At 44.3% G+C, this 25,457-nt stretch overlaps 1 protein-coding gene across 3 annotated transcripts in view; it reads left to right on the top strand.

Moving 5' to 3' along the window:
* LOC148037912 (Glycosyl transferase, family 35) overlaps positions 1-25,457 on the top strand; it is a 76,934-nt gene that overhangs the window by 39,309 nt on the left and 12,168 nt on the right. Inside the window, exons 7-14 of one of the 3 annotated variants that reach the window (XM_087676919.1) lie at positions 6,384-6,501; positions 6,632-7,006; positions 15,041-15,193; positions 15,570-15,698; positions 15,778-16,014; positions 16,219-16,295; positions 16,932-17,118; positions 17,225-17,425. In XM_087676919.1, the coding sequence (XP_087533045.1) occupies positions 6,384-6,501; positions 6,632-7,006; positions 15,041-15,193; positions 15,570-15,698; positions 15,778-16,014; positions 16,219-16,295; positions 16,932-17,118; positions 17,225-17,425 (1,477 nt within the window). Of the gene's footprint in view, positions 1-6,383; positions 6,502-6,631; positions 7,007-15,040; positions 15,194-15,569; positions 15,699-15,777; positions 16,015-16,218; positions 16,296-16,931; positions 17,119-17,224; positions 17,426-25,457 lie in introns of those variants that run through there. The other 2 variants (XR_015690732.1, XM_087676920.1) reach the window with 2 other exon arrangements.

Raw genomic sequence — 25,457 nt, 5'->3', positions numbered from 1 at the left:
TAGCATGGAATTGTGATTTCTGAGGGAAATATATCTAGACACTTGGGTTATCCTATTGGTGTGGATGTAGGTCCCTGTCCCTTGCTGGATTGGATGTCATCCTGCATTCATGATTGGTTCATGTACTAGAAATCTCAAGGTTGGCTTCTTCATGTGAGACTTAAAGTTGCTCAAGGCATCATGATCAATATGATTTCGTTTTTTCTGCCATTGCTTTCTTGGACTAAGGAGTCTGAGAGAGAGAGAGAGAGAGAGAGAGAGAGAGAGAGAGAGAGAGAGAGAGAGAGAGATTAGTGTCTTCAAAAGGCCAAATTGGCTTATGAGACCAGAATGTTACATTTGAAAATTTAGGAAATTTCCTATGTCCCAAAAATAGTTGACTTCTAATGCTATGACTATCTAAATAGAAAACAAATAGTGAACAATACATAGTTGATGAGTACAAAATGATATCTAAACTAGATACAGTGTGAAGCTACTCAAGAAGCACTATTGTCTTAGGATATCTCTCATGGGTCTGTCCAGCATAGAGAGGCGGAAGCGGCGAGGTAGGGTCCCCTTGTGACGGTGTAGTATCCTTTGTTTCTATAGATGATACCTCTTGCAAGGGTGTGGACCAGTTAGACATGGGCGGTGGGCTTAGCATCTCTTTGTGGCCGTGTCTAAGGTGGTCCCTCGCGGTGGGGCCATCAGTCGGACCAAGGAGGGTTCTATGGTGGAGTAGTTGATGCTCTACAGAACTTCGTGAGTGCATGTTGGTGTGTGGCTCCGTGTCTCTACTAGTGGGTCCATAAGAGATGCTCTTTGTGGGAGTGTAGCTCTAGCAGGAAGAACCCAAGACATCTTTGATTTGGAAAATCCAAAACCCTAGATAGTGGCCAAATCCGTCTCAGAACAGGCAATGGAAGCACCCTCTGACCTTGTAATACATTAGGCTTCTGGATAAGTAGTACTCCTTTGTCTTTGGATCGAGTTGATAAAGCTGGGAAATCATGTCCTCCGGGGGGAGGGAGTTTGCGTTATATTTGCTAGTCTCAATTTGGAGTTGGTGTGAGGATGTATGGAGCTGCGATGGCATATCATACACCATGAGATAGGTGTGCATCCATGTATCTTAGGTGGACAACAAATCCATCAGGGTACATGGGGAGAAGATGTTTCGTGTATAAAGCCATTTTCATCCTCAAATCCTCAGTAGGTGTCATCCATGCCCTAGTTGTGTGTATTTGAATAATGTTCATCTTGATGATGTGGTTCATCTGCTCTCGGTTGAGCTCCAAGTGGGGGCAATCCAAGTTGTACTATAGTTGTGGGAGATGGTCCATGTGTAATCCATGTAACTGTAGCCATGCCTCTGTCCAAGCATACCAGCACTTAGTATCCCCTTGTAATGTAGTTGTCTAGATTACTTCAGTGTGAGCCGAGAGTATCTCTATCTCGGTAAGGTCCAAAGTCTATGCTGGAAAGTCACTATTTGGAAGAGGGCCTTTGTCACTAGAGGTGGTGCTCCCATCTTTGTTCTAATAAAAGTTGTAGAGAGGGCTTACTTCGAATCATCTATGAAATCATCAGTATTAGGGGTCTTTGTCAAAAGATGACGTACCAACGAGACAGTAGGGTTTATGGGGAGGAACACCGAGTGAACTTGACAAACATGGAGAAGACAAGAGAAGAGAGAAGAAACTGTGACGAATGGAATGATGAAGATCTGAATCATGGAGTGAATGTGATACAAGGGAACAAAGGGTGCTGTAGCACAAGGAAGATGATGATGACAACCATGAACCACGAACTGCAATGTCCTCCAGAAGGGGTGTGAGGGTAGTGGAGAGGTTGGAGAGAAGAGGTGACGGATTGAATGAATCAGCCGTAAGGAATGAATGAGAGAGTGGCCTATAAATAGGCACAGTCAGTCTAGGATGGTGCCCCTTAATGGGGCTGCAAACCCTAAACGCAAAACACAGAAACACAAAAAACGTAAACTGCAAGTGAAGAGTTTCTCAACACCCCCTCTTAGGCCCAAAACATGGGAACAAGGGAAGAGTGATGTGGAGATGCAATGCTACATGCTGAAGAATGCTGATGCAACATGTGCCACTTGGACAGTGTCCCTTGTGGGGAAATTGTTCACTTGCCCAAGCACCTTAGTACAAAGATGATGAAAACATGCAATGCATAGGAGGAATGTCAAACTTTGTGTGGTGCTGAGAACCATAAGGATATGCCCGTACTCGATCTCAAGAGTTAGCTTCATGTTGACCAAGTGACCAAGGCAAGAAGAAGAAGAGGAGAAAGAAGATGTAGAGGATCCCTAAGATCCAAGATTTCCACCGGAAAGGGAACTTGCAATAAAGAACAGTAGATAGAGTGAATTGGAGAACCCGAAACTCCATCTCAGGAGAGAAGCCACTAGCTCTGTGCATCCATGCTGGAAGGAATACAAAGGCCTCGTCACCAAGTTGCGGCTGAACCTCCAAGGTCCCGATCTAGGTGGTACCTAAAGATCTTGGATATCAATAGAAGAGATGACTAGTTGAAGACAGCCACCCTAAGAAAGTAGAGGATGGGTGAAGAACTTCATCTTCATGTGGAGTAGGTTTCCCCTCTGAGGTGGGAGGTGAGGTTGAAGACAGCCACTGTCTCTCGAAGGAGCGGACTGACGAGGAGACGGTATCAAACAATCACTGTCTCTTTGTGGAGCGGACTGCAAAGCCGTAGGTTGTGGAAGCCACTGTACCTGAAAATAAGTGGGAGAAGACTACCACTGGCATTGCGACGATCTCCAGGAGGTCGTAGCGCCAATCGATCCTCCATGTGCTGGAAAGGATTTGGTGCGCATCGGATGCGTCTTATTGCCTTGAGCATAGTACTCTAATTGCCGATGCAGAACAATCTCTGTGGCCCAGAAAGGAGAGGTGGCACAAGGAGTGCGTGGTGGAAGATGCATATACTCTAGGGGGTGGGGAGCAAAGGTCGAAGTCGGCAAGCATCAGTGGTGTGTTTGGTGATGCCACAGTAGGAGCACCGAGTAGTCTGGTCATCTGTTGGGGGAGACGCCATGGTACCGGTGTGACAAATTGGAGAAGGGAGGGGTCAGCCTCAAACCACAAGCCACAATGTCTGCCGCTCAAGGGGCTCCGGCAGGGGAAGGGGTGGAAATGGGGTGAACCACTAGTGGTTAGGAAGAACCACCAGCAGCTAAGGTGCAGCCGCCGGTTGTGGGAAAAAAAAAAACGCAAGCTGAGAGACAACAGTGCTAGTTGTGCCACCATTTGACTGGCCGAGCCACCAGCAGCAGCCTGTGCAAATGCAAGGAGATAGGGAGGAACCGCCAGCTGGCTGGGCAGAACCGCCAGTCTGCAGCCAGCGCCGCTAGTTGGCTGGGTGGAACTGCCAGTCTGCTGCCAGCATCGCCAGCAGCCGCTGCTTGAAAAACGCAGGCAGATTGGGTGTAGCCGCCGGCAGCAGGAGCTGAGCCGCTGGGGCAGACAGGAAATAGCTGCCAGGATGCAGGGCGGAGCAGGCCAGTGGCAGAAGACAGCCGCCAAGAGCTGGGTGGAGCCGGCCAGCGGTAGAAAAACAGCCACCAGGAGCTGGGCAGAGAAGGCGGAGGTCAACCAGCTGCAAATGCAAGCTGGGCTGAGCCTTGGGCTGGTTTGGCTGAGCTGCAGGCTGCAAACACAGTTTAGAACAGCCGCCAAAAAAAGTGTTGATGCAGCGGAAGAAGAAGAGAAGTGGATGCCGAACCCGCCACCGGTCTTTGCCTTCATTGGAGTGGAGGATCTTTGCCATTGTTTGAGTAGATCCAGCTCTGATACCATGTCAAAAGATGATGTACCAGCAAGACAGTAGGGTTTGCGGGGAGGAACACGGAGTGAACTTGACAAACATGGAGAAGAGAAGAGAAGAGAGAAGAAATTGTGACGAATGGAATGATGAAGATCTGAATCATGGAGTGAATGTGATACTAGGGAACAAGGGTGCCGTAGCACAAGGAAGATGATGATGACAGCCACGAACCACGAACCGCAATGTCCTCCTGAAGGGGTGTGAGGGTAGTGGAGAGGCTGGAGAGAAGAGGTGACGGAACGAATGAATCAGCCATAAGGAATGAATGAGAGAGTGGCCCATAAATAGGCACAGTCAGTCTAGGATGGTGCCCCTTTTTGGGGCTGCAAAACCTAAACGCAAAACGCAGAAACGCAAAAAACGCAAACTACAGGTGAAGGATTTCTCAACAATCTCTCCATTTGCTCCTACCTCTCCTCTTCCTTGGGTAGTGGCTAATCCTCTATGGCTCTCGTATGGTAGAGGTTCAATCCCCATGTGGGTGCCCCATATAGAAGTGCTGGTGTGACTAGAGTGTTGAAGAGCCAGAGGTTCGTTCGAGGTTCGTAAATCTGTATGTGTGCATATTGGCTCTTCATCGCCCCTAGAGTTGCATAGCTTCGTGTCAATCTATCTTTTGGTGCTCTCCTCAGAGTGAATCTTGTTCCTAAAAATGTAATCCCCAAGTAAACATATCTCTAGACCACCTCCGCTATCTCCTCTCCATATGTGAAATGGGTATTGATTGCTGAATCTAGTGGGAGGAGGAAGTGTCAAACACCATAATCTTGGTTTTCCCAATGTTCATTGCGAGATCCCTGTTTTGGCTGAAGGCCTATAGTGCATTTAGGTGGTGTTGCAATCCCTCCAGTGTGCTAGAGATGAGGACTATGTCATCGGTTTACAATAGTATGGGTATCAAAGCTCCCCCATACGCCAACTCCCTCCCCTCCAAGTCCATAAATCTAGTCGGATATCTAATTGTGTCAAAGGCCTTATGGAAATCCACAAAGCAATAGTATACCTGCCTCACCTGTGCCCTACTCTCCTCAATGATGGCTTAGAGTGTGAGGATATGACAAGAGTGGAGTAACCCCTCCTAAACCTTGCCTGCCAACATACACGATAGTGGTTCTTCTTTGCCCACTTGCTTAGCTTGTGCTCTAGTGTTGATCCATAAAGCTTGACTAGCATGTGGCCATGACTGTCCTATAGTTCGTAGGAACCATGGGGTCTCCGGCTTTCAGGATTGGTACTATAGTATTAGCTGACCAACAAGCAGGGAAGGCTTCACATAGGGCCTTGTTGAACAAGTGGGCCAGAAGGGGTGCTAAGATGTCTCTATCATGTGATAGGTGCTCTGCTACTAGTCCATCATGGTCCTGGGCCGTTTTAGAGTCTACTGATGGCATCACGAACCGTTGCTATGTTGAAGAAGGTAGATGATGTGGGTCTAGCCTTTGGAGGTCAAGGCAATGGGGGCTGCCCATGTACCTGGTATAATGAGGTAGCATATGCATGCCATGTGTTAGGGGAGGTGATGGGTGTATGGGTTTGGGGCACTTGGAATGCTTTCCACACCTCCATGCAATCGTGTCCCAAGAATAGCTCATAAAACTCATGCTCCAATTTGGATAGGAATGCCTTCTTCTTCCGCCACACTAGGAGGCAAAAGATCGAGTGTTTGGCTATGTGTATAGGTCCCTTGTGCTTTGCCTTGCTGGAGATGAAGATGGGTTTCCTTGCGTTCCTTGTCATACCAGCTATTCTGTGGGACATTCTTGCTTGGGGGGGTGGTATGGGTGTGTGCATGGAAAAAACACATAGCAGCTGAGGTGTGAAGTGCTGCTGCAAGCTGTGTTGTAAAATCCTCTAGGGGTATGTGGGGGTCCATCTCTTGCAAGCTCCAATAGAGACGATCTGAGTAAGCACTGGTTGTCAATTTGGTGAAGTGGTATCTGGGGAATCTTGGGTGGCTGTTCACTAGAGGGATCTCTTCATGTCTGCAGGTGATGGTAAACTGTCGTGAAATGTATGCTGAATACAGAAGGTAGTATGTACAAATGGCTGTAAGAATACGGATGGTTGGAACACTCTCTCAATCTGCACAAAACAAAAGATGATCATACCAATGGCAGGCCTGCCCTAAATAGGGCCAAATAATTAAATAAAAGTGATCAGGTTGGCCAGTTAAAACTAACCAACTGCTGCATAAACTGGCCAACAGCACCAAAAACAATAAAATATTGCTGTGAAATCTCCGGCTTGCCATGTTGTAGATCTGTCCCACCTGCCCAGCCTGCCCAACCTGATCTGCCTGTCTGGAAATCTGCCCAAGGTGCTGGCGACTGCAAAACTGCTGCCCAACCTGCTCTTGTACCTGGTGCGACTGCATAAACTGCCCTAAACTGACCTGATCCTGACTGTGCCTGTCGTGGAGGTGATTAAATCTCTAACTGATACATTCTTTGTAATTGATACAATTGCCATATGAGAGAGAGAGAGAGAGAGAGAGAGAGAGAGAGAGAGATATAACAACTATTGATAACTTCCAGAACATGTGCATACACAAATCATACAGTTCTTCCTGAAGCTCTGGAGAAATGGCCTTTAGAAATTATGAGAAAACTTTTGCCAAGGCATGTTCAGATAATAGAAAAGATTGATGAGCAGGTAATCAAATGGTCAGTCTATGAAAATGAACAGGAAATGTGACAAACAGCTGGATCTTTGTTTGGTTACTATTAAAATGATATCTGTCGACTAAGTCTTGGCTTGTCTGGTTACATTTGTCTTTGTGCAGTTTATTTGTTCAGTTGTGGAGGCTGAATCATCAGGTATGAATGATAAGATGGATAGAAATGAACTTGAGCAAAGGCTTCAAAAGATGAGAATACTTGAAAATTTGGCCCTGCCTGCATCTGTACTTCCTTTTTTTAGTACTCCAAAAGAGGAGGAAGTTGTGAATGATCTAGATGAAGTAAATGAGGATGAAGATCAGTCTACAAAGGGTGATGTGAAAGAAGAAGAAAATGTAAAATCTGACACTTCTGTATCCAAAAGTCCTGAGATGGTGCGAATGGCACATTTATGTGTTATTGCGGGCCACACTGTGAATGGTGTTGCAGCTATTCACAGTGATATAGTAAAAGACGAAGTATTCCATGATTTTTACAAGGTGAGAGAATATACCTTGTGTCATGTGTTGCAAGTGGCTTACAATGATTTATTATGGTTTATATATGGTAAGTTTTACTTTTCTTTGAATACGATGATAGAGCGAGTTGATCTATTGCTTGCTGAACAAATGACAGGATCAAGTTGCTAGAAGTAGGGATGTTCACATGAAAGGGTGGTCTTAATGTAATACATCCTTTGTCTTGGTAATAGGGAGGCTGTCAACACAACACATGTTCTGTGGAATGAACAAGGATCCTTGATGCTTTCCTGAACTGGATGTTTCTTCCCTTGTGTTGAGGGTTTGGAGTAGGAAAGCTCTATACTTGCCACTTGGTTCCTTTACCAAGTATTGAACTGTCCTAATCAAAGGTCTATACTTGGTTCCTTAAAACCAGGCTGGCTATTTTTTAAATCGTAAACAAAGTTCCTTGGGACCACTTTGTAATGATGAATGTTGAATAGGCTAGTTAAGGAACCCTCATAATATTGACATTTATACAGAATAGTGCTGGCTCATAAATAATCAACCACATAAAAACAAGACAAAGCAGTGGTCTATTGATCTTGCTGCATAGGTCTTGTTTGGGCCTTAGAAATTTAGTGGTCCTTAATGTGATTTGCACAATTTCACAATCAAGTATCCATCAGCTCTTCCAATGATGAATGTTCTAATATTTTTTTGCAAATAAAGTGTGGCTAATTATATTACTTCAAAAAAAACCCTAAATACAAAGAAGTGCTTATGCTCAATAGACTAGCTGGAGTTGATGCTGAGTCACAGATATATCAAGTATACAAGCCTCTCAAGGCGGTCTAGGGGGTATGGGGGCAAGAAGCCATGGAGAGGGGGGTGTATTGCCATCTGGGGCTCTGCCTGCATGCATCATGAAGAACATATCTTGGCCGCCCCAAGTGCGCATGAAATAAAAACAGAGCTCTTGATGAGCTCGAGACTCGCCCTGCACTTGGCCCCATCGGCTGTGGAGGGAGTGGACGATGGAGGTCCAGAGCTTTGCCAAAGTCGCTTGTACTGAAAGTCTCTCTTTGCCAAAAACCTCCTGACATCGTGCCTTCCCAGTGTGCCATCCAGTTAGACTTTCTATGATCTCCCATACCTCAGAGCGGTCTGCTGTGGGCTCCAGTACCTAGCGGATGGGTAGAGCCTCCAAGCCAACCACTGCGCACGACCTAGCCTCAATGATGAAGATCGTGTCTTGCATCCCAACCTCACACAAAAGGTGACGGCAACCTGGTTGACTGCTTGTTAGTAGAAAGATCCCCATGAGATACATCCAAGGTTGGGTGTTATACGGTGGAGAATGTGGCATGCTCCTCTCCACACGAGCTGCGCCGCCTCATATGACCAAAGGCAGTGCTTTGGAGTTTCGAGAGATTGTTGTGGGCAGCGTTTACAATCTCCATCCCTCTGCATTTGGGCTAACCAACTCCCCACCGCTAGGCCTCCATGTGCTAATAGCCATTAGAAATACGATACTCTCCTTGGTCTCCAGCTGTCCCATAGGCGGCGCCAGAAAAATCCATCGGAAAGTATCTGTAATGTTGTGCTTCACCCAGTACCTGCTACATGAAGGCGTCTAGTCCATGTCCTCCTGCATCAATATGTGTCTGACAATCTTGGCTGTGTACTCTAGGAACCTCGGTGGCTTCTTGGCGACCGCAGTGGCCGTCCATAGCCATTTTCCAGGGTCCCACTCCAGCTCATCAAGTGGCATGCTCTCCCATGTCCAAAGGCGCCACTGCCGGAACTCCTCCTAGAACACATAAGGGTCTAGATGCCATGTCTTCCCCTCAAGGCCAACTACCCAAATCCTCCTCCACGGAAGGACAACTATACCCTCATCCCGTTGTCCTGTGTCAAGAACCAGACACCCCCCCTCCTATACGGTGAAGAAAGTCGCATGTGGGGCACTGCCTACTCTACCTTCCATCTATAGCGGGATACCTGTTGGTGAAAACCTGGCAGCCCATACTTCACTAGGCTGTACCGGCTCTTGTATCGAGGGATCAAGCCACTCCTGAGGTATCACAGTGCCAATCTCCCTTCTCCTCAACTCAACTCCTCTCTGGTAACCTGATGCCCGCTGCAACACCTCCTGGTCCTCCATCTTGTACACCTTCCGCCATAGCAGCCAGAAACGTTTAGAAACGAAACGTCAGAAACATGTTTCGTAAGTTTCTTTCAAGAGGGGGTAAAATAAGAAACGCGGGTTTTTTTATATAGGGATTTTTAATAGTTTTGATTGGGGAAAGAGGTTCTAAACTTCTATGGAACTCTCTCTTAAACTAAATGACTAATTGAGCTTGAGTGATAATAGAGTCAATTGAGAATAATACATTATACGTTACATATCCATGATTCATTATTGACTTGCCACTTATGTCAAAGTTAGTCTTTGGACAAGTTATCCTATGGTTTAGAACTCAAACATTATGATTCATACATAGGACCGAGTCAAGTTTCAACATCATGATTCTCATTTCAAAACAAACTGATAAAATGTCAAAATCGAGAATGAATCGTAATATATCATAAATAACTCATAAATGAGACTAAAGTCATATAATATTCAAATCTCAAGACAAGAATAGATACTAGATTGACAAAGTCTAATAACTAAACAAAATCATAAAAAAATCAGTCTCTCGTTCAAAATCTTGAACCCTCACAAGTCATTACACATCATCATCATCATTTTTAACATTGCCCAATAGTTTTTGTCAAAAAAACCATGTTTGGGTTCCAACTCACCAAAAAAATAAAATAAAATAAAAATGCCCACGTTTTTTACTCTTAGAAACGTTTCGTACTTTAAGAAACGTTTTGTAAGTTTCAAATTCAAAGAAACGTGTTTCTTAGTTGCTATGCCTCCCGACATGTGTTGATGGTATGAGCCGGGCTGGCCTCCCAACCAGCCTATTGGATGTGGGGGTGCTCGCCAATTTGTACCCCCTCTTGATCTTTGATCTGGGGGTTTCAGATCACCGGCTGGCGGTCTATCTCCTCCTGGCAACTTGGGGGGACTCTGAATAAGGGCCTTACGGAGGCCTTGCAGTCAAAAGATGACGTATCAGCGAGACAGTAGGGTTGGCGGGGAGGAACATGGAGCGAACTCGGCAAACATGGATAAGAGAAGAGAAGAGGAAAAAAACTCTGATGAATGGAATGATGAAGTTCCAAATCATGGAGTGAATGTGATACAAGGGAACAAGGATGCCGTAGCACAAGGAAGATGATGAAGACAACCATGAACCATTGAAATTCGATACCTTCAAGACGGGAGTTTGACTCATGCATTTCTTCATCTGCTCAAAAGCTTCCTGTTGTGCACTCCCCCATGTAAAAGAGTGATCTTTTTTGGTGAGGTGGGAGAGGGGGGCAGTGATGAGACTGTAATCCTTGATGAACCTTCGGAAAAATACTGTGAAGCCGAGGAACTCTCGCACTTCTCTTACAGTTTTCAATGCAAGCCATCTTTGGACAACTTCCACTTTCTTAGGATCCACTTTGATGCCAGCTGCTCCTACAATAAAGCCTAAGAATTCCAACTCTTTCACTACAAACTCACATTTTTCATGCAATGTCCTCTTGAAGGGGTGTGAGGGTAGTGGAGAGGCTGGAGAGAAGAGGTGACGGACTGAATGAATCAACTGTAAGGAATGAATGAGAGAGTGGCCTATAAATAGGCAAAGTCAGTCTAGGATGGCGCCCCTTTTTGGGGCTGCAAACCCTAAACGCAAAACACAGAAACGCAAAAAACGTAAAACGCAGAAACGCAAAAAACGCAAAGTGCAGGTGAAGGGTTTCTCAACACCCCCTCTCAAGACCAAAAAGGGGAACAAGAGAAGAGTGAGGTGGAGATGCAATGCTATATGTTGAAGAATGCTCATGCAACAGGTGCCACTTGGACAGTGTCCCTCGTGGGCAAATTGTTCCCTTGCCCAAGTGCCCTAGTACAAAGATGATGAAAACGTGCAATGCATAGGAGGAATGTCGGACTTTGGGTGGTGCCGAAAACCATAAGGATATGCCCGTACTCAAATCTCTGGAGGTGGCTCCATGCTGACCAAGTGACCAAGGCAAGAAGATGTAGAGGACCCCTAAGATCCAAGATTTCCACTAGAAAGGTAACTTGCAGGAAAGAACAGTAGATAGAGTGAACTGGAGAACCCGAAACTCAACCTCGGGAGAGAAGATGCTAGCTCCGTGCATCCATGCTGGAAGGAATACGAAGGCCTCGTCACCAAGTCGCGGCTGAACCTCCGAGGTTCCGATCTAGGTGGTACCCGAAGATCCTGGGTATCAATAGAAGAGATGATTGGTGAAGACAGCCACCCCAAGAAAGTAGAGGATAGGTGAAGAACTTCATGTGGAGTAGGTTCCCCCTCTGAGGTGGGAGGTGGAGGGGCCCCCGTTGAAGTCGAAGAAGTAGATGCCCCCTCTGAGGGCAAAGAAATAACATGCCCTTCTGAATCCCCCTCTGAATTAGATAGGGAATCCAAAAATGCATGGATCACGGACTTCGAAATGTTTGATGATGAAGGAAGTGCCGCCGGTCGCGCCGAAGAAGGTATCTGGGGTGCCAAAGAGCTCCCAGAGGTGGCCTCTTGACCCTGAGTAGGCGAGGGTGGGGCTCAGAGTGAACAAGAGGTGGGCAACAATCGTTGTCTCTCAGTGGAGCGGACTGGGTAGCCGAAGAAGAGGAAGGAGTCGAGCAGCCACTGTCTCTCGAAGGAGCGGACTGATGAGGAGACGGTATCAAACAATCACTGTCTCTCGATGGGGTGGATAGGAGAACCATGGGCCGCGGTAGCCACTGTACCTGAAAACAGGTGGGAGAAGACTGCTGCTGGCATTGCGATGATCTCCAAGAGGTCGTAGCGCCAATCGATCCTCCATTGCTTGAAAGGACTGAGTGCACATTGGATGCATCTTATTGCCTTGAGCATAGTACTTTGATAGCCGATGCAAAACGAGCTCTGTGGCCCAGAAAGGAGAGGTGGCACAAGGAGTGCCTGGTGGAAGGTGCATGTACTCCGGAGGGGTGGGGAGCAAAGGTCGATGTCGACAAGCATCGGTGGTGTGTCCGGTGATGCCACAGTAGGAGCACCTAGTAGTTTGGTCATGTGTTGGTAAAGAAGCCATGGATACCAGTGTGCCTTGTTGAAGAAGGAAGAGGTTAGCCACCATGAACCACGAACCGCAATGTCCGTCTCAAGGGGTGTGAGGGCAGTGTGAAGCACGAACCGCAATGTCCGTCTCAAGGGGTGGGAGGGTAGTGGAAGGGTTGGAAGTGAGCTGCCTTGCAACCAATAGAAAAAATGTAGGTGAGGAGAGAGAAAGACAAAATGCAGTCAGCAGTAGAGAGAAAGACAAAAAACGAAGGCAGGACAGTCTGTAGGAGAGAAAAAGACTAAAAACGCAGGTAGGACAGCTGCAAGAGAGAGTTAAACTAAAAACGCAGGCTGCAGGAGAGAGAAAGACTAAAAACGTAGGTAGGACAGCCTGCAGGAGAGAGAAACTAAAAACGCAGGAAAAAACAGCAGCAGCAGTCAATATGCTGAAATCAGTTCCAAACAGTGTGTGATAGGCTGGAAACAGGCGCCAGATTGTTGTAGACAGCAATAGCCAGCTTGGACTGCGATGTCCTTTGCGTCCGGGGTGTGGGCAGCAAGCTGAAATACCTGAGATTTGCAAAAACGAGATTGTTTTTTGAATGGAGAGTGATCAGCAACAGTTGCTTTGCTGTAAATAGCTGCAAATTGTGGGTGGAAGGCTGGAAACAGGCACCATATTGTAGATGACAGCAAGGGACAGCTGAGACTGCGATGTCCTCTGCGAAAGGGGTGTGGGCAGCAAGCTGAAAACACCTGAAATCTGTAAAAACGAGATATTGATGCAATGGAAAAAGAAGAGAAGTGGATGCCGAACCCGCCACCGGTCTTTGTCTTCACTGGAGTGGAGGATCTTTGCCACTGTTTGAGTAGAACCAACTTTGATACCATGTCAAAAGATGACATACCAACGAGACAGTAGGGTTGGCGGGGAGGAACACGGAGTGAACTCGGCAACTTGGAGAAGAGAAGAGAAGAGAAGAGAGAAGAAACTGTGATGAATGGAATGATGAAGTTCCAAATCATGGAGTGAATGTGATACAAGGGAACAAGGGTGCTGTAGCACAAGGAAGATGATGAAGACAACCACGAACCACGAACCGCAATGTCCTCTTGAAGGGGTGTGAGGGTAGTGGGGAGGTTGGAGAGAAGAGGTGACAGACTGAATGAATCAACCGTAAGGAATGAATGAGAGAGTGGCCTATAAATAGGTACAATCAATCTAGGATGGCGCCCCTTTTTGGGGCTGCAAACCCTAAACGCAAAACACAAAAACGCAAAAAATGCAAACTGCAGGTGAAGGGTTTCTCAACACTTGCCACACATGAAGTAGCCTGCGGAGGAAGGAGGATCTGGGGGGGCGTGATCTGGGCTGTCGTGAAGATCCATCTCAAGGACGGCCTCCAATCACTGCCAAGCCTTGGTCTACACTCTTGGAGGCCCTCTTGCAATAGGACCTTCCATGTTTCCCCTCCTGGTGTGAGACTGCGTACTACTAGCTTGCCCAAAAGGGCCAAGCTCTGATGCTCTGGCTCTATGATCCAAAGCCCTCCCTCTGACCGATGCTGGATGATGGTCGGCCATGTCACCTTGGTTCGAGAGTCCCTGGAACCGTCGGACCCGGTCCAGAGAAAATTCTGCACTAGGCGGTGAAGTTGAACTACATAGGACAAGGAAAAGCACCAACACAAGGCAATGTACCAAGCTGTCGCTAGGAGAACCTGGTTAACCACTAGGGCTTGGCCCGCTAGGGAAAGGCGAGCTGTACTCCAGTAAGTTAGCTTCCGCCGAATAGAGTCGAGGACTCCGAGAAATTGCTGGGCAGGAGTGATGTCGAGTCCCACTTGGAACCCTATGAATGTTCTAATATGCTTTGGAACATTCAAAAGAGTTGAAATCTCAGAATGCTTGGAAGAATATGCTTCCTTTGAAGCAATGATTATTCTGATGGCTCGTCTTACTACATAGGGGAAGCTTTCGCTTAAAAAAAAGCATCATGGTGGCTGCCATCTCTAGAGGACTGCTGTAAAGAGATGTTCAAATCCTTTACTAGATTTCAGAAGATAGATCCCAATATCTCTTTGTTGTGGATGATTATTCGCAAGCATGATTCAAACTGACTTCAACAAGGTGGTCATCCTGTCCACACCTGTTGACAAGTACTCTGGCTTTAATCTAGTTGTCCTCAAATTTCATATACAAACATGGCCATCAAGCACTGTAGCACTGAGAGTCAAACACAGGATTTAGATTTTTATAACCCATGTGGTATGCAGCCTCATAGTCCATGCAAATTCCCTGCACTCTCAGAATACCATACATTTCTCATACTCCGTGCAAGACTAGGCAGTTCTTGTTAGCATGAATGAATGATATAACCTCAAAATTCATTTCACTTTTTGAAGTACGCCTTTGAGCTATTTGTACTTGCATCTGTACACATACGTTAGGTGTATAACAGGTGCAGTATTCCATGCACACTGCATACCCAATGTATCTAATGTTGCAATAGGTGCCATCTTGTGCCCCAAATCGGCAGTCCAGATTTTGACAATTTACCCCAGCATTACCTCACTTTGCCAATACATAAACAAATTTACCCAAACTTGTGTTTTTGGATTTCTTTGGATACTTATTACGATTCACTTTGTAGCTTATTTACTCCCTTTTGATGACACCGGTAATCTCTTAACTCTTCAGTGAAGCACTTTTCCACCATGGTCACCTTTAATGATGGGTGTCTTTTACTTTCCACTTTTCTGAATTCGATTCTTTTTGTTTCATTCAATCCTGTTAATTTTGAGTATAATGATGGTGTTGGGGAAGAGGGAGAGGGAGAGAGAAGGAGGGACACAGATTTTTACCTATTCTCAGCCTCTGTTGCTGGAAATGAACACAGCTATGGCCTGGAAAGTTCCAGAACAAAACAAATGGTGTAACTCCCAGACGTTGGTTAAGCTTCTGCAATCCTGAGTTAAGTAACGTCATAACCAAGTGGGTTGGTTCAGAAGATTGGGTCCTTAATACAGAGAAACTTGCTGATTTACGACAGGTAATATGCTATCTCATTTCTACCTCAATGGTTTTTGAACAGTAAATTGTGAAAAGAGCTTTTGGACTTTCCCTTTTTCTCCATGCACTATGGTTATCCTTCTATCATTTTGTTTTTGATAATGTAAATCCTTGACTGGAAGACTTTGCTTCTTTATCTTGAAAAAAGAATTCTACAACACTAGTACTTGTGTTATTGTGTGTAGAGCTTCTCATATACTTCATGTAGTCTTAAAAAGGAAATTGAACTCAGACGCCGGATGACAAAAAATTCTGTCTTAGGCTATAAAGGATCTTCTTTTACCCAAATGAAAACATTATCTGTTTACGGAGTTTGTCAGAAGTCAGTTTTCATTTTCTGGATGCAAATTTCCCAGTTTGCAGACAATAAAGATCTGCATAAGGAGTGGAGGCAGGCTAAATGGGTGAACAAGTTGAAGCTTGCATCTTACATCAAGGAGAAGACAGGATATACTATTAATCCTGATGCACTTTTTGATATACAAGTAAGGGTGAAGACTCTGGTTTCTTTAGTTTTGCTTGCAAACCTTAGAAGTTTGCGTTTTAAATGCGGGAGCTTAATAGGTGAAACGTATTCACGAGTACAAGAGGCAGCTTTTAAATATTCTGGGTTTAGTCTATCGCTACAAGAAGATGAAAGAGATGTCTCCTGAAGAGCGGAAGTCAAAATACACTCCCCGTGTCTGCATGTTTGGAGGAAAAGCATTTGCAACTTATGTGCAAGCTAAACGAATTGTAAAACTAATTACAGATGTTGGTGCTACAGTAAATAATGATCCTGAAATCGGAGATCTACTTAAGGTGAGCACTTTGATGTTTCCCTCAATATTTTCTTGGTGTAGTTCTCTGAATCTTACTAAAGGAACACCTTGGATATGATTTGCTCTTTCATGATTATGCTAGATTGTATGTTGAATCATGTAGTTTTAGGAAGTGTAGGTATATCAAGCAGCAGATCATTTCTTAGCAGATAAGACTGAGCTTACAGATATGGTCACTTTGTAGGTCATTTTTGTACCAGATTACAATGTGAGTGTTGCAGAGGTTTTGATTCCGGCAAGTGAGCTATCTCAGCACATTAGGTATGTTAAAAGTGTTGGCTACAGGGATTATGTGCATATGCAGGCTTTAGCCTTGTCAGCTTAAACTCCCAGAGAATATGCACTTATCTTGTCTTCTCAGGTAACCGGTGTGCCAACACTCTGTACTGTGTTCTGCTTTGTGTATGCAATCAAAGTGTTCATTGCCTAGTTTCTATTTCCTGAGGATACCTGGAATACAAGACTTTCTTATTATGTTGCAGGAATTTTTTCTTTCATTCTAGATTTGTAAAACTAGCAGTCTGTTTTATCTGTAAGTGATGAGAAGGTAGGAGTTTGTGTTCCAGCATTTATTTGCAAAAAGTCCCGGTTTAGGCTTCCTTGGAGGATCCATGGGCCATTTGAAAACTAACTTTTGTTTAAAGATGGTTAGAGGCCATCATATTTAATGTAGTATGAAACCATGCAAATGATTGTTTGGTCGTGTGCATGCTCCATTTACTATACCGTCCTTCCTAGTCTCTGAGCCAATGCAGAACAGTTGGTATGTTCATTCCATGTTCTTTTTAGATGGGATTAATGAGAGACTATTTCAATTCTCTCTGGCTTATATACTTTCTTTCAACTACTTGCTTTGTGTACACTCTTTTAACTATCTGACTGGTATGAATTCTGTAGCACCGCTGGAATGGAGGCAAGTGGAACAAGCAACATGAAATTTTCCATGAATGGATGTGTCTTGATTGGCACTTTAGATGGTGCAAATGTTGAAATTCGTGAACAAGTGGGTGAAGATAATTTCTTTTTGTTTGGTGCGTATGCCCATGAGATTGCTGGTCTTCGTAAGGAACGGGCAGCAGGAAAGGTATCGCTGCTTTGAAATCCATTTGGTGCTATTGCTGATGTTTCTTTCTACTGCCTTTGGGAGTATTGTGTGCCTAAGTATGTCACACACTTGTCTGCCAATGCAGTTCAAACCAGACCCAAGATTTGAAGAGGCAAAGGAGTTCATTCGAAGCAGGGCATTTGGTGAATATGACTACACAGATCTTTTGGGATCACTTGAGGGGAATGAAGGATTTGGAAAAGGTGATTACTTTTTAGTTGGAAAGGACTTCCCTGCTTATATTGACTGCCAAGATATTGTGGATGAGGCATACAGGGATCAAGAGGTATGATATTGAACTGTACATTTCACCTATGTTAAATTTCCTGCAACATGTGCACGTTTGTGTGTGGCTTGGTACTTGATTTTTTATAAGCAAGCAGACTGTACCCACACACACAGAGACCAAAAACATGAACATGATACAAAAACACAGTCGATAATCTCAATTAGTCTCATAATGAAGTTAATGACTGCAACAGAGATATTTAAGCTAGGGCCTTAAGCTGGGTGCTGATGAGGCAGCAGTTCAAGATGCCATTGATGTATCACCAATCCATCTTGCACCTTCTTAAGCTACTATTTTAACAAGCATGCTGCTGCAAGCGAGCTTAGAAGTATGATGTTGACGATTGTGATCAGTAAGAGTATCCATCCAAACCAGCATTTTATGTCAAACAAATTGCACATCTTGAATTGCAGCCACCTTTCTAATTAACCAATTGTGCAGTGCACTTGTGATGTGATGACAATCCCTGACAGACAGACGGTTTCAAGTGAGAGAGGGCCACAATCTTGTCAAGAGGGTCCCCAGACTATGATACACAAGTGGCCAAACATTTTCAACAATAAGAAATCTAGACGGTTGTTCTAATGGTCACAAAATGAGATTTAATGACTTAGTGACTTGTTTGGCTATCTAAATCCCTTTTCTTTTGAGCAGCCCTGTTTCCTGCATTTTAAGTAGAGCCTCTTTCTGCAAATTAGTTTGCACCCTTGTAAACTAGTAGAACAACTCTCTTTTTCTCAGTTTCCATTAGCAAGCAGCTCCAGTCAATTGCTATTCACATGAGTACTGCTGGTTCTCCTCCAGTTCTCTGCAGCTAGAGCTGTATTTTTCCTCTGGAAAGGTTGCCTAATGTAGACCCATCTCCTTCACATTTGCACTTTGATCAGCCCATTTTGAGTGCCCGAGTCACCATCCAGCTTGTGTTTTGCTATTTTCAGGCTTCATATTGCTGCCCACTTCAATTGCATGTTTCTGGGTGCATTTTAGCATGGATTGCTGGGCTGCTGGTGCATTTGGGATCTGTCCAAGTATGATACTCTTATATTATTCCCTTTTCTGAAAAAGACATCCAGGATCATAGATAAAGGTAGCCATGATAAGGACTGAGAGAAAGCTCCAATCCACACACTACAAATGCATTAGTCATGCGCCTTTAATTAGGCTTCCAGTTACAGCTAATGTGGCCGAGTGGCTCAATGGCTCTCTTGAGGACTTCACTAAATCATCTCCACCTCTCCTAATATTCACTCTACCTTCTTTGTCTTGATAGAGTGCTTATTTATTTGAAACTCTTGGCTGATAACATCATGGTTTAGTAGATGCTGCCATGCTAGAGACTAAGGTTCTAATGAATCCTAAACATTATCTACCCTTGCATTTTCAACACCCCTCCTCAGGGGTAGGTTGTGGTGGTTCATTTACATTCCACGATTGAGTAGTTTCCTCTTGATCCTAGCCTAACAGCTACAAAATTGATCCATGTGTGAGGATACACTAGGGATTACAAACAAAACACAGAGAGTGTACAGACATGACTAACACAATGAATTCAGGAAAAGCACAAGTGGAGATGAAAGAGATGAATGAATGCTGAATGATGAAACTCAATGAATAACCAAGTATGCGAGTTGTGATTTAAGGAGTGGAGGGCTATCCAATAGCCTTTTCTTGAGTGGGAGTGGGCTGAGGGCAAGTGTTGCCTGTAGAACTGAATGCATGAGAGTTGGTAGACACTAGGTATAACCACTGGTTGTACTAACAGGTACTAGTTACTTGTATTAGTTTCTATCAACTATACTATAAGAGGTAGCTACCAATTGTATTGATAGCTACCAGTATACTTGTACTTGTGCATAGAGAGGTTGGAGAGATGATAATCAAGGAAGAGAGTGGCAAACTGCAATGATAGTGATTCTCTTTTATATGAAATTTTAGAGCCAATTGTCTTGTCAAAGTTCTAGAATCTTGTATATACAAAACAAACCTTTTTCATCTGTTTTGAGAGCCAAAAAAATGCAAACAAATAGAATAAACTTGTAGCAATTTCTAGGTGGTTTAGAACGCCCTCTCAAGCCCAAAAATAGTGATTGAACCGAATGAGAAGTAGACTTGAAGTCTCACACACACACACACACACACACACGCACACGGTAACGGACCTTCAAGGGACTTTTAAGTTATAACTTGTCACGAGGCACATAAATGGCATAGTGGAAAGCCACACAAGATATATCAATATGGAATCCTTTGTATTCATGATATAGAAAGATACAACATTGAGGCACATCTCATAATAATACATTGTTGTTATGCCGCACTTGTGAGGGTTCACTATTGAGCCTAGGGAATCACATGTAGAACCACAAGTAGTAAAGCTCGAGTGATTACTACTCCCTATATAGGTGTTTCTAGTAGCATTGCCATGGTATACCTACGAAGCCCTTACACTCACCTTAGCTTAATGGATTGTTGTTCTCAACAATCTAACACAACTCATTCTATCAAGCTGGTCAGTGTTTGCTGGTCTAGGACTTGATTCATCAATGGGGTTTAATGCAATCTTTTCTATCAAGTTGGTTAGTGTTTGCTCTACTACAACTTGGGGGCTCTTAACATAGCTTTTTCTATCAAGGTGCTTAGGGTTTTGCCCATCTAGACTCAACTTTTATTATTTTTCATTCTAGTCTGCCCTTGACTCAACTACATTTTAGGAGTGGAGGTTTCATAATCCTAACTTTATTTGGCTTGATGCTTATGGCTTTGTATGCCAAGCTTTGTAGGTGCGCCAAGTTGTCATGTTGTTGGAGTCAAGGCATGGTAGCTCGGTTGGTACCATATTGTGCCACACCTTAAGGCAATAGCCCATTGGGTTGCTCCTTGTGCAGTTCCTTCCTTTCTTCTTGCCTTTGCCTTGGGCCTTGGAGACTAGGGTCTCTTGGTTCATTTGCCAAGGTGCTTTGCCCTCATCTCCAAGTCAAGTACTTGAGCTGTTCTCCTGGGCATCTTTGTTGAATCTTTTTTGCTTGCCTTAAAACTTAGACAAGTTGCTTTATTCAGCTTGTCTTTTCGCACGAAAGGTGTGGTCTTGGTGCATGGCACTTGTTTGGGTCTTCTTAGCCTTATTTAGAGTTGAGGTTCTTTGCGGGGCATGGACTTAGTCGTCACACTTAGCTCGGATTCGAGGTTGTGGAACTAGAGGTATCATTGAAGTTCTTGGGGTGATGGCTATGTTTGGAGTGCTTGTTGTATCACGATCCATAGAATCGAGATGACAACTCCTTGCATTCCTTGTGGCTTGAATGTTGAGATCTTAATCTTTACCAGCAATGAGTATGGTTTCAATGGGTTCCATAGTCCAAAGACATTCACCTTTAGAGCAAGTTGGAGAGTTCTTCAAGGCTCAACTAGCAAGGTTCCCTTCCATGGCACTAAGTTACCTTGGTTGCACCATATTGTGAGTACTCTCTCATGCTCTCCCTTCTTTGAGGCTTCATTCTTTGACTCATTTTGTCCAAGCTCATAAGGGTTTACCTCTTTGGGCTCAAAGGCATAGCCAATGACTTCATTGCTGAAGTGCACTTGGTTCCTACTTTGATTCGATTTGGCTGGGATGGGATGTGGCCTTGGATAGGAAGTTGGGTTTGCTTCATCCTTAGCCACGAGTTTAGCTTGGGTTTTTTGGAGGCATCTTTATTCTCATCTCTCATCTTGGCTCTATTGGCTTGCCTTTATTTCTTGACATTTGGTTTGTGTTCTTCTTTTTCTTCTCAGACTCAGTCTCTCTTTTTTCTGTCTTTCCTTCTTTTCAGCCTTGCTCTTTCTCTTTCTTGCCCAAGTCTAACTCATCTTCTATCTTTTCTTCTTTGGCCTTGATCCCTAGGTCTATCTTTTCTTGCTCTTCTTGTTCTAGCCTATCTTCTTCCTTCGGCTTTCTAGCTCCCCGCACTCTTTCTTCTAGCTTGGCTCCTCTCCTTTTTTCTATTTGCTCATTCTTCTTCCTAACTTTCTTCTTATTGTTTTCGTCTACTTGCTTCCTTTCATTTATCTCTCTCTCTCTTCTTTCTCTTCTAGCTTCTTCCTAGCTAACTCTACTTATTCTTCGATCTCTTTTCTACTCTTTTCTTATCTCATCTTTTCCTTGATCTTCTTTATGGTTCTATCTAACAAGTATTTTTCTTCTTCTTTCCTATCATTTTCTTCTATCTCTTCTTGGGTTAGGGTTGTTGGGGTAGAGGTGTTCCAAGATCTAGGCTGTGAGCTCGTCTTCGCTTTTCTTTTTTCCTTTGGGTTGTTGGGGTAGAGGCGTTCCAAGATCTCTCTCCCTTTTCTTCTTCTTTTTCTTTTAACTCTTTCTTTTTCTCTTCTTCTTTTCTGAACTCCTGGATGCCTTGCCCAAGTTGCTTTCACCCTTCTATTTTCATCTTCTAAGCATATATCCTCATCTACTTCCTCATCATCATCTTTATCAAGGACATCTGGTGTCTCAAAGGAGGGTGCCAACTTGGCCTCATTCTCAATCTCAACGGGTGGAGGTGTTCTAAGATGAGGATCAAGCTTATCCTCCCCCTTCTCAAACTGCATTTTTTCTAAGGTTGGTTCTTCTTTCAACGGGGTTGTAACCTATGGGTACAAGGGCTTATCCTTCTAACACGACCATCTATCTTTATCTTCTTTCTTGTATCCTAACTGCACGATATTTTCTACCTTTGAACTAACATCCATTTTCCATCCTTCTCCCTTCACATAATCTTATCTTTTATTCTTCTACTTGACCGCCTTTGGGGTGGCATTCTTAGGATACAACATTGAGACACATCTCACGATTACACCCTTGTGATGCTGCACATGTGAGGGTTCATTGCTGAGCCTAGGGAATCACATGTAGAAGCACAGCCCAAGCATAGCTTGAGTGACTACTACTCTCTGTACATGTGTTTCTAGCAGCAATGCCATGGTATACCCACAAAGCCCTTCCCAAAAAAGTGAAATCAAACCTTTGAACCAAGGGTGCATTGTGTCGTGAAGGACTACCCAAGGGCTGGCCATGATCTTGTATGTGATGGAATGCTCCTGTGGGTTTGTTTAGAAAATAAATAAATAAATATTTGGCTTGGCTCGTTAGTTCACATAAAAGTGAAATGATAATGTACAACTATCATTAAGGGTGTTGATGATGAAGGTACGTTGCAAAGAATGGGGTAGGTGCTTGGGATCTTGGGGTAAGAAAAGAAGCTCACAATTCTATGCTTGATGAGATAAAAGGGGAACATGCTACACAATGCATGGGTTTTTACTTGGAAAGATGCTCACAAACATAGGTTTTCATCTATTAAGGTGTTGAAATTCCTAAACACAAGGCTATGCAGTGGGAATGTAGTAAGCGGTGTGCTCATATAGCAAGGTTTCACTTAGATAGTGTCCTTGTGGGGGTATTGTTCACTTGTTGAAGGGCTCATTTAGAATAGAAGAATGAATGCATGGATACAGAAGAAAAGGAGTGTTGATGTCAAAGATAAGGAAGACAAGTCGAAACTTGAATGCAACATGTGGGCAACCCCTTCTTAAACCTCCTACATGGATACTGAAGGAGGAGCCGAAGTTCACTAAGGTAGTGACAACATCACGTGGGAAATGTAGAAAATGGAGCACCTTTGTGAGGAGCTATGAGGTAGTTGCAAGGTTGGATGAAACTCAAGTTTAGGAGAGGAAACACAAGCTCCCTCTTTGTGTTAATCAATAATGCAAAAGTATGTCCAAAACTCAATCCTAAGAGAGAAAGCATTACCTCTATTCCCTTGCTAACAAAAAATGCAAAGACTCAACCACCAATGAGGGATGAAAATCCATGCCTCTAGTCTAGCTAGGATTTGTACATTCTTGCAATGTTATTCCTTGCTAGAAAACAAAACACAACATATAAGTACCAAAGAATAGTACCAAAAAAATGCACTGGTGCAAATCTAAGATATGTAGCAAAGTTAAAGAGAGGATGTGTAATGGAAAAAGTGAAAGAAGAGGCCTAAAAAAGTGTGCAATGGAAGAAGATTGAATAGACCTTAATAAGAACTTAGCCTAAGGAGTTATAGAATGATTGGCCTATCTTAGCATAAAGATACCTGAAAGGAGATTAGTCCAAAGGTCTACCTAGACTAGCCTAAAGATGGCTTAACTTGGCCTAAAGAGCCTAAGTCTGATTGGCCTAAGAATCCCAAGTCTAGTCTAGGGATCTTAAGTATCTAGCCTAAAGGGGGAGGCTTGAATGAGGAAGATAAGCCATAAGACCCTACTTGAGGGGTTGGAGCGTAGTGCCAATGTGAAGCCCTTGACACATGTATAGGGGATGGAGAAATTGCACCACCACCTTGGGGAGTATTCCCTCTCAACCGCCATGAAGTAGCACTACCATTGTTAGGATGGGGCCAAGATTGGCTTAGGAGAGGAAATCTTAGATTTGGGTAAAACACCCTTGGCACCCTTAGCACCCTTGGCCTTGGAAAGACAATTGTCATTAAAAGTGGCCAAATTTTTGGCAGTAAGGGCAATCCCTATTCGTTTCAGGCATGCACTGCCAAGGAAGTTTCTTTGTATGTCCTTACCACTCTTACCTTTCTTTATGGAGGTATCAATCATGGATCTGCGGACTTTAGATGATTGCATGTCTCTATAATGGTTTGGGTAGGCACTTTAAGGTCTATGTGTACCGGGTTGCAATGTACTGGTGGAGTGCACTCGGTGCACTAGTGTGGTTAATTGCACATGCTACTTGTGTGACAGGTCCTAAGGGTTGGTGTAGATGTGTGGCTTGTGCGTAGTGAGTGCACTAGTGCATGTGTCCATTGGTGTAGGATGTGGGTGGCGCAATTTCTTAGTGTGAAGGGATCCCTAGTCCTTGGGTGCACTAAGTGCACGTGTGTCACTAGATTGCGCATATGAAAATATGTAACAAATGTGAAATCCCTCTCATGAGCATGTCATGCCTAACGGTTCCCTCGTATACAGAAGTATAGGGAGTATAAGGTACCATCATAGGTAAACTTGAAGACAACAAGTTAGATGGAGGCCAGGGGGTGAGACAAGAAAGAGGAGGGCTGGTTGAACAATGACTGAATGGAGGGAGCAGCCAGGCTGCACATAAATAGGGAAACCGAGGCCACAACTGGTATACAAACTGGCTAGGCCCAAACGTGGGTGTCTAGGTCAGCCTGCCCAAATGACCATTGCCCTAGAAACAAAATGCATCGATGTCACCTCCATCTTAAGTGTCTAAAAGACATAAAATAACTGAAACTCAATGTTAGAGCTTCAACTGTCCTTGCCAATCTCTCATAGGCAAGAGATGATCAGACATATGTTGTAGCCATTTGATGAATCGATAGCAAATCACACGAGGTGGAGAATGGTGGATATAGGCCGTAGGGGTGTTGGGTGTAAAGGCCCTTTACGTGCTCTCTCGTGTATATATTACTTCACACATGTGAACCCACCCTAACGGGTGTAAGTGTACCGTACCCTAAGTATAAATACATTTTTTTATTCTTTGTGCACCACATTGGTACACACCTATCTGATGACTCACTCTCACTCCATCACTGTCAAGCTCTTCAGCTCTGGGTCATTGAACTCCTCGATCACTGTGTCTGCTCTTAGCTCATAGCTCTCTCTCTCTCTATCTGCTTCTGCTTCGCCTTTGAAAATCGGTATCGGAGCATATGGCTCATGCAAGCTGTTGAGGAGTAGATGAGCAGGCATCAGGTCGAACGACTAGTCGGGTGCAGGCATAACAGGTGTAACAGTTTGGTGGACTGTTGAGGGGTAGACGATAGGTAAGCGAAGACAGTCGACGGTAGATTGACAACTGATCGACAGGCAGCTGCTACACGAGGTTATAGCGCGACGGGGCCGGAGGCGACGTTGCTGTGCGACGGGGCTGCACGACGACCACTGCGTGACGGGACAGGAAGGCTTCCACTTGACGCGTGACAGGTCATCCTGTCACACGAACGACGGGGAGAAGGTCAACGACACATTT

This window comes from Lygodium microphyllum, chromosome 4 (genome assembly GCF_053477565.2).
Source record: "Lygodium microphyllum isolate KBCC chromosome 4, Lygodium_microphyllum_v1.1.10, whole genome shotgun sequence".
Lineage (NCBI taxonomy): Eukaryota > Viridiplantae > Streptophyta > Polypodiopsida > Schizaeales > Lygodiaceae > Lygodium > Lygodium microphyllum.
Note: the sequence above shows the minus strand (reverse complement) of the source record. Positions and strands in the feature narration are given on the sequence as shown.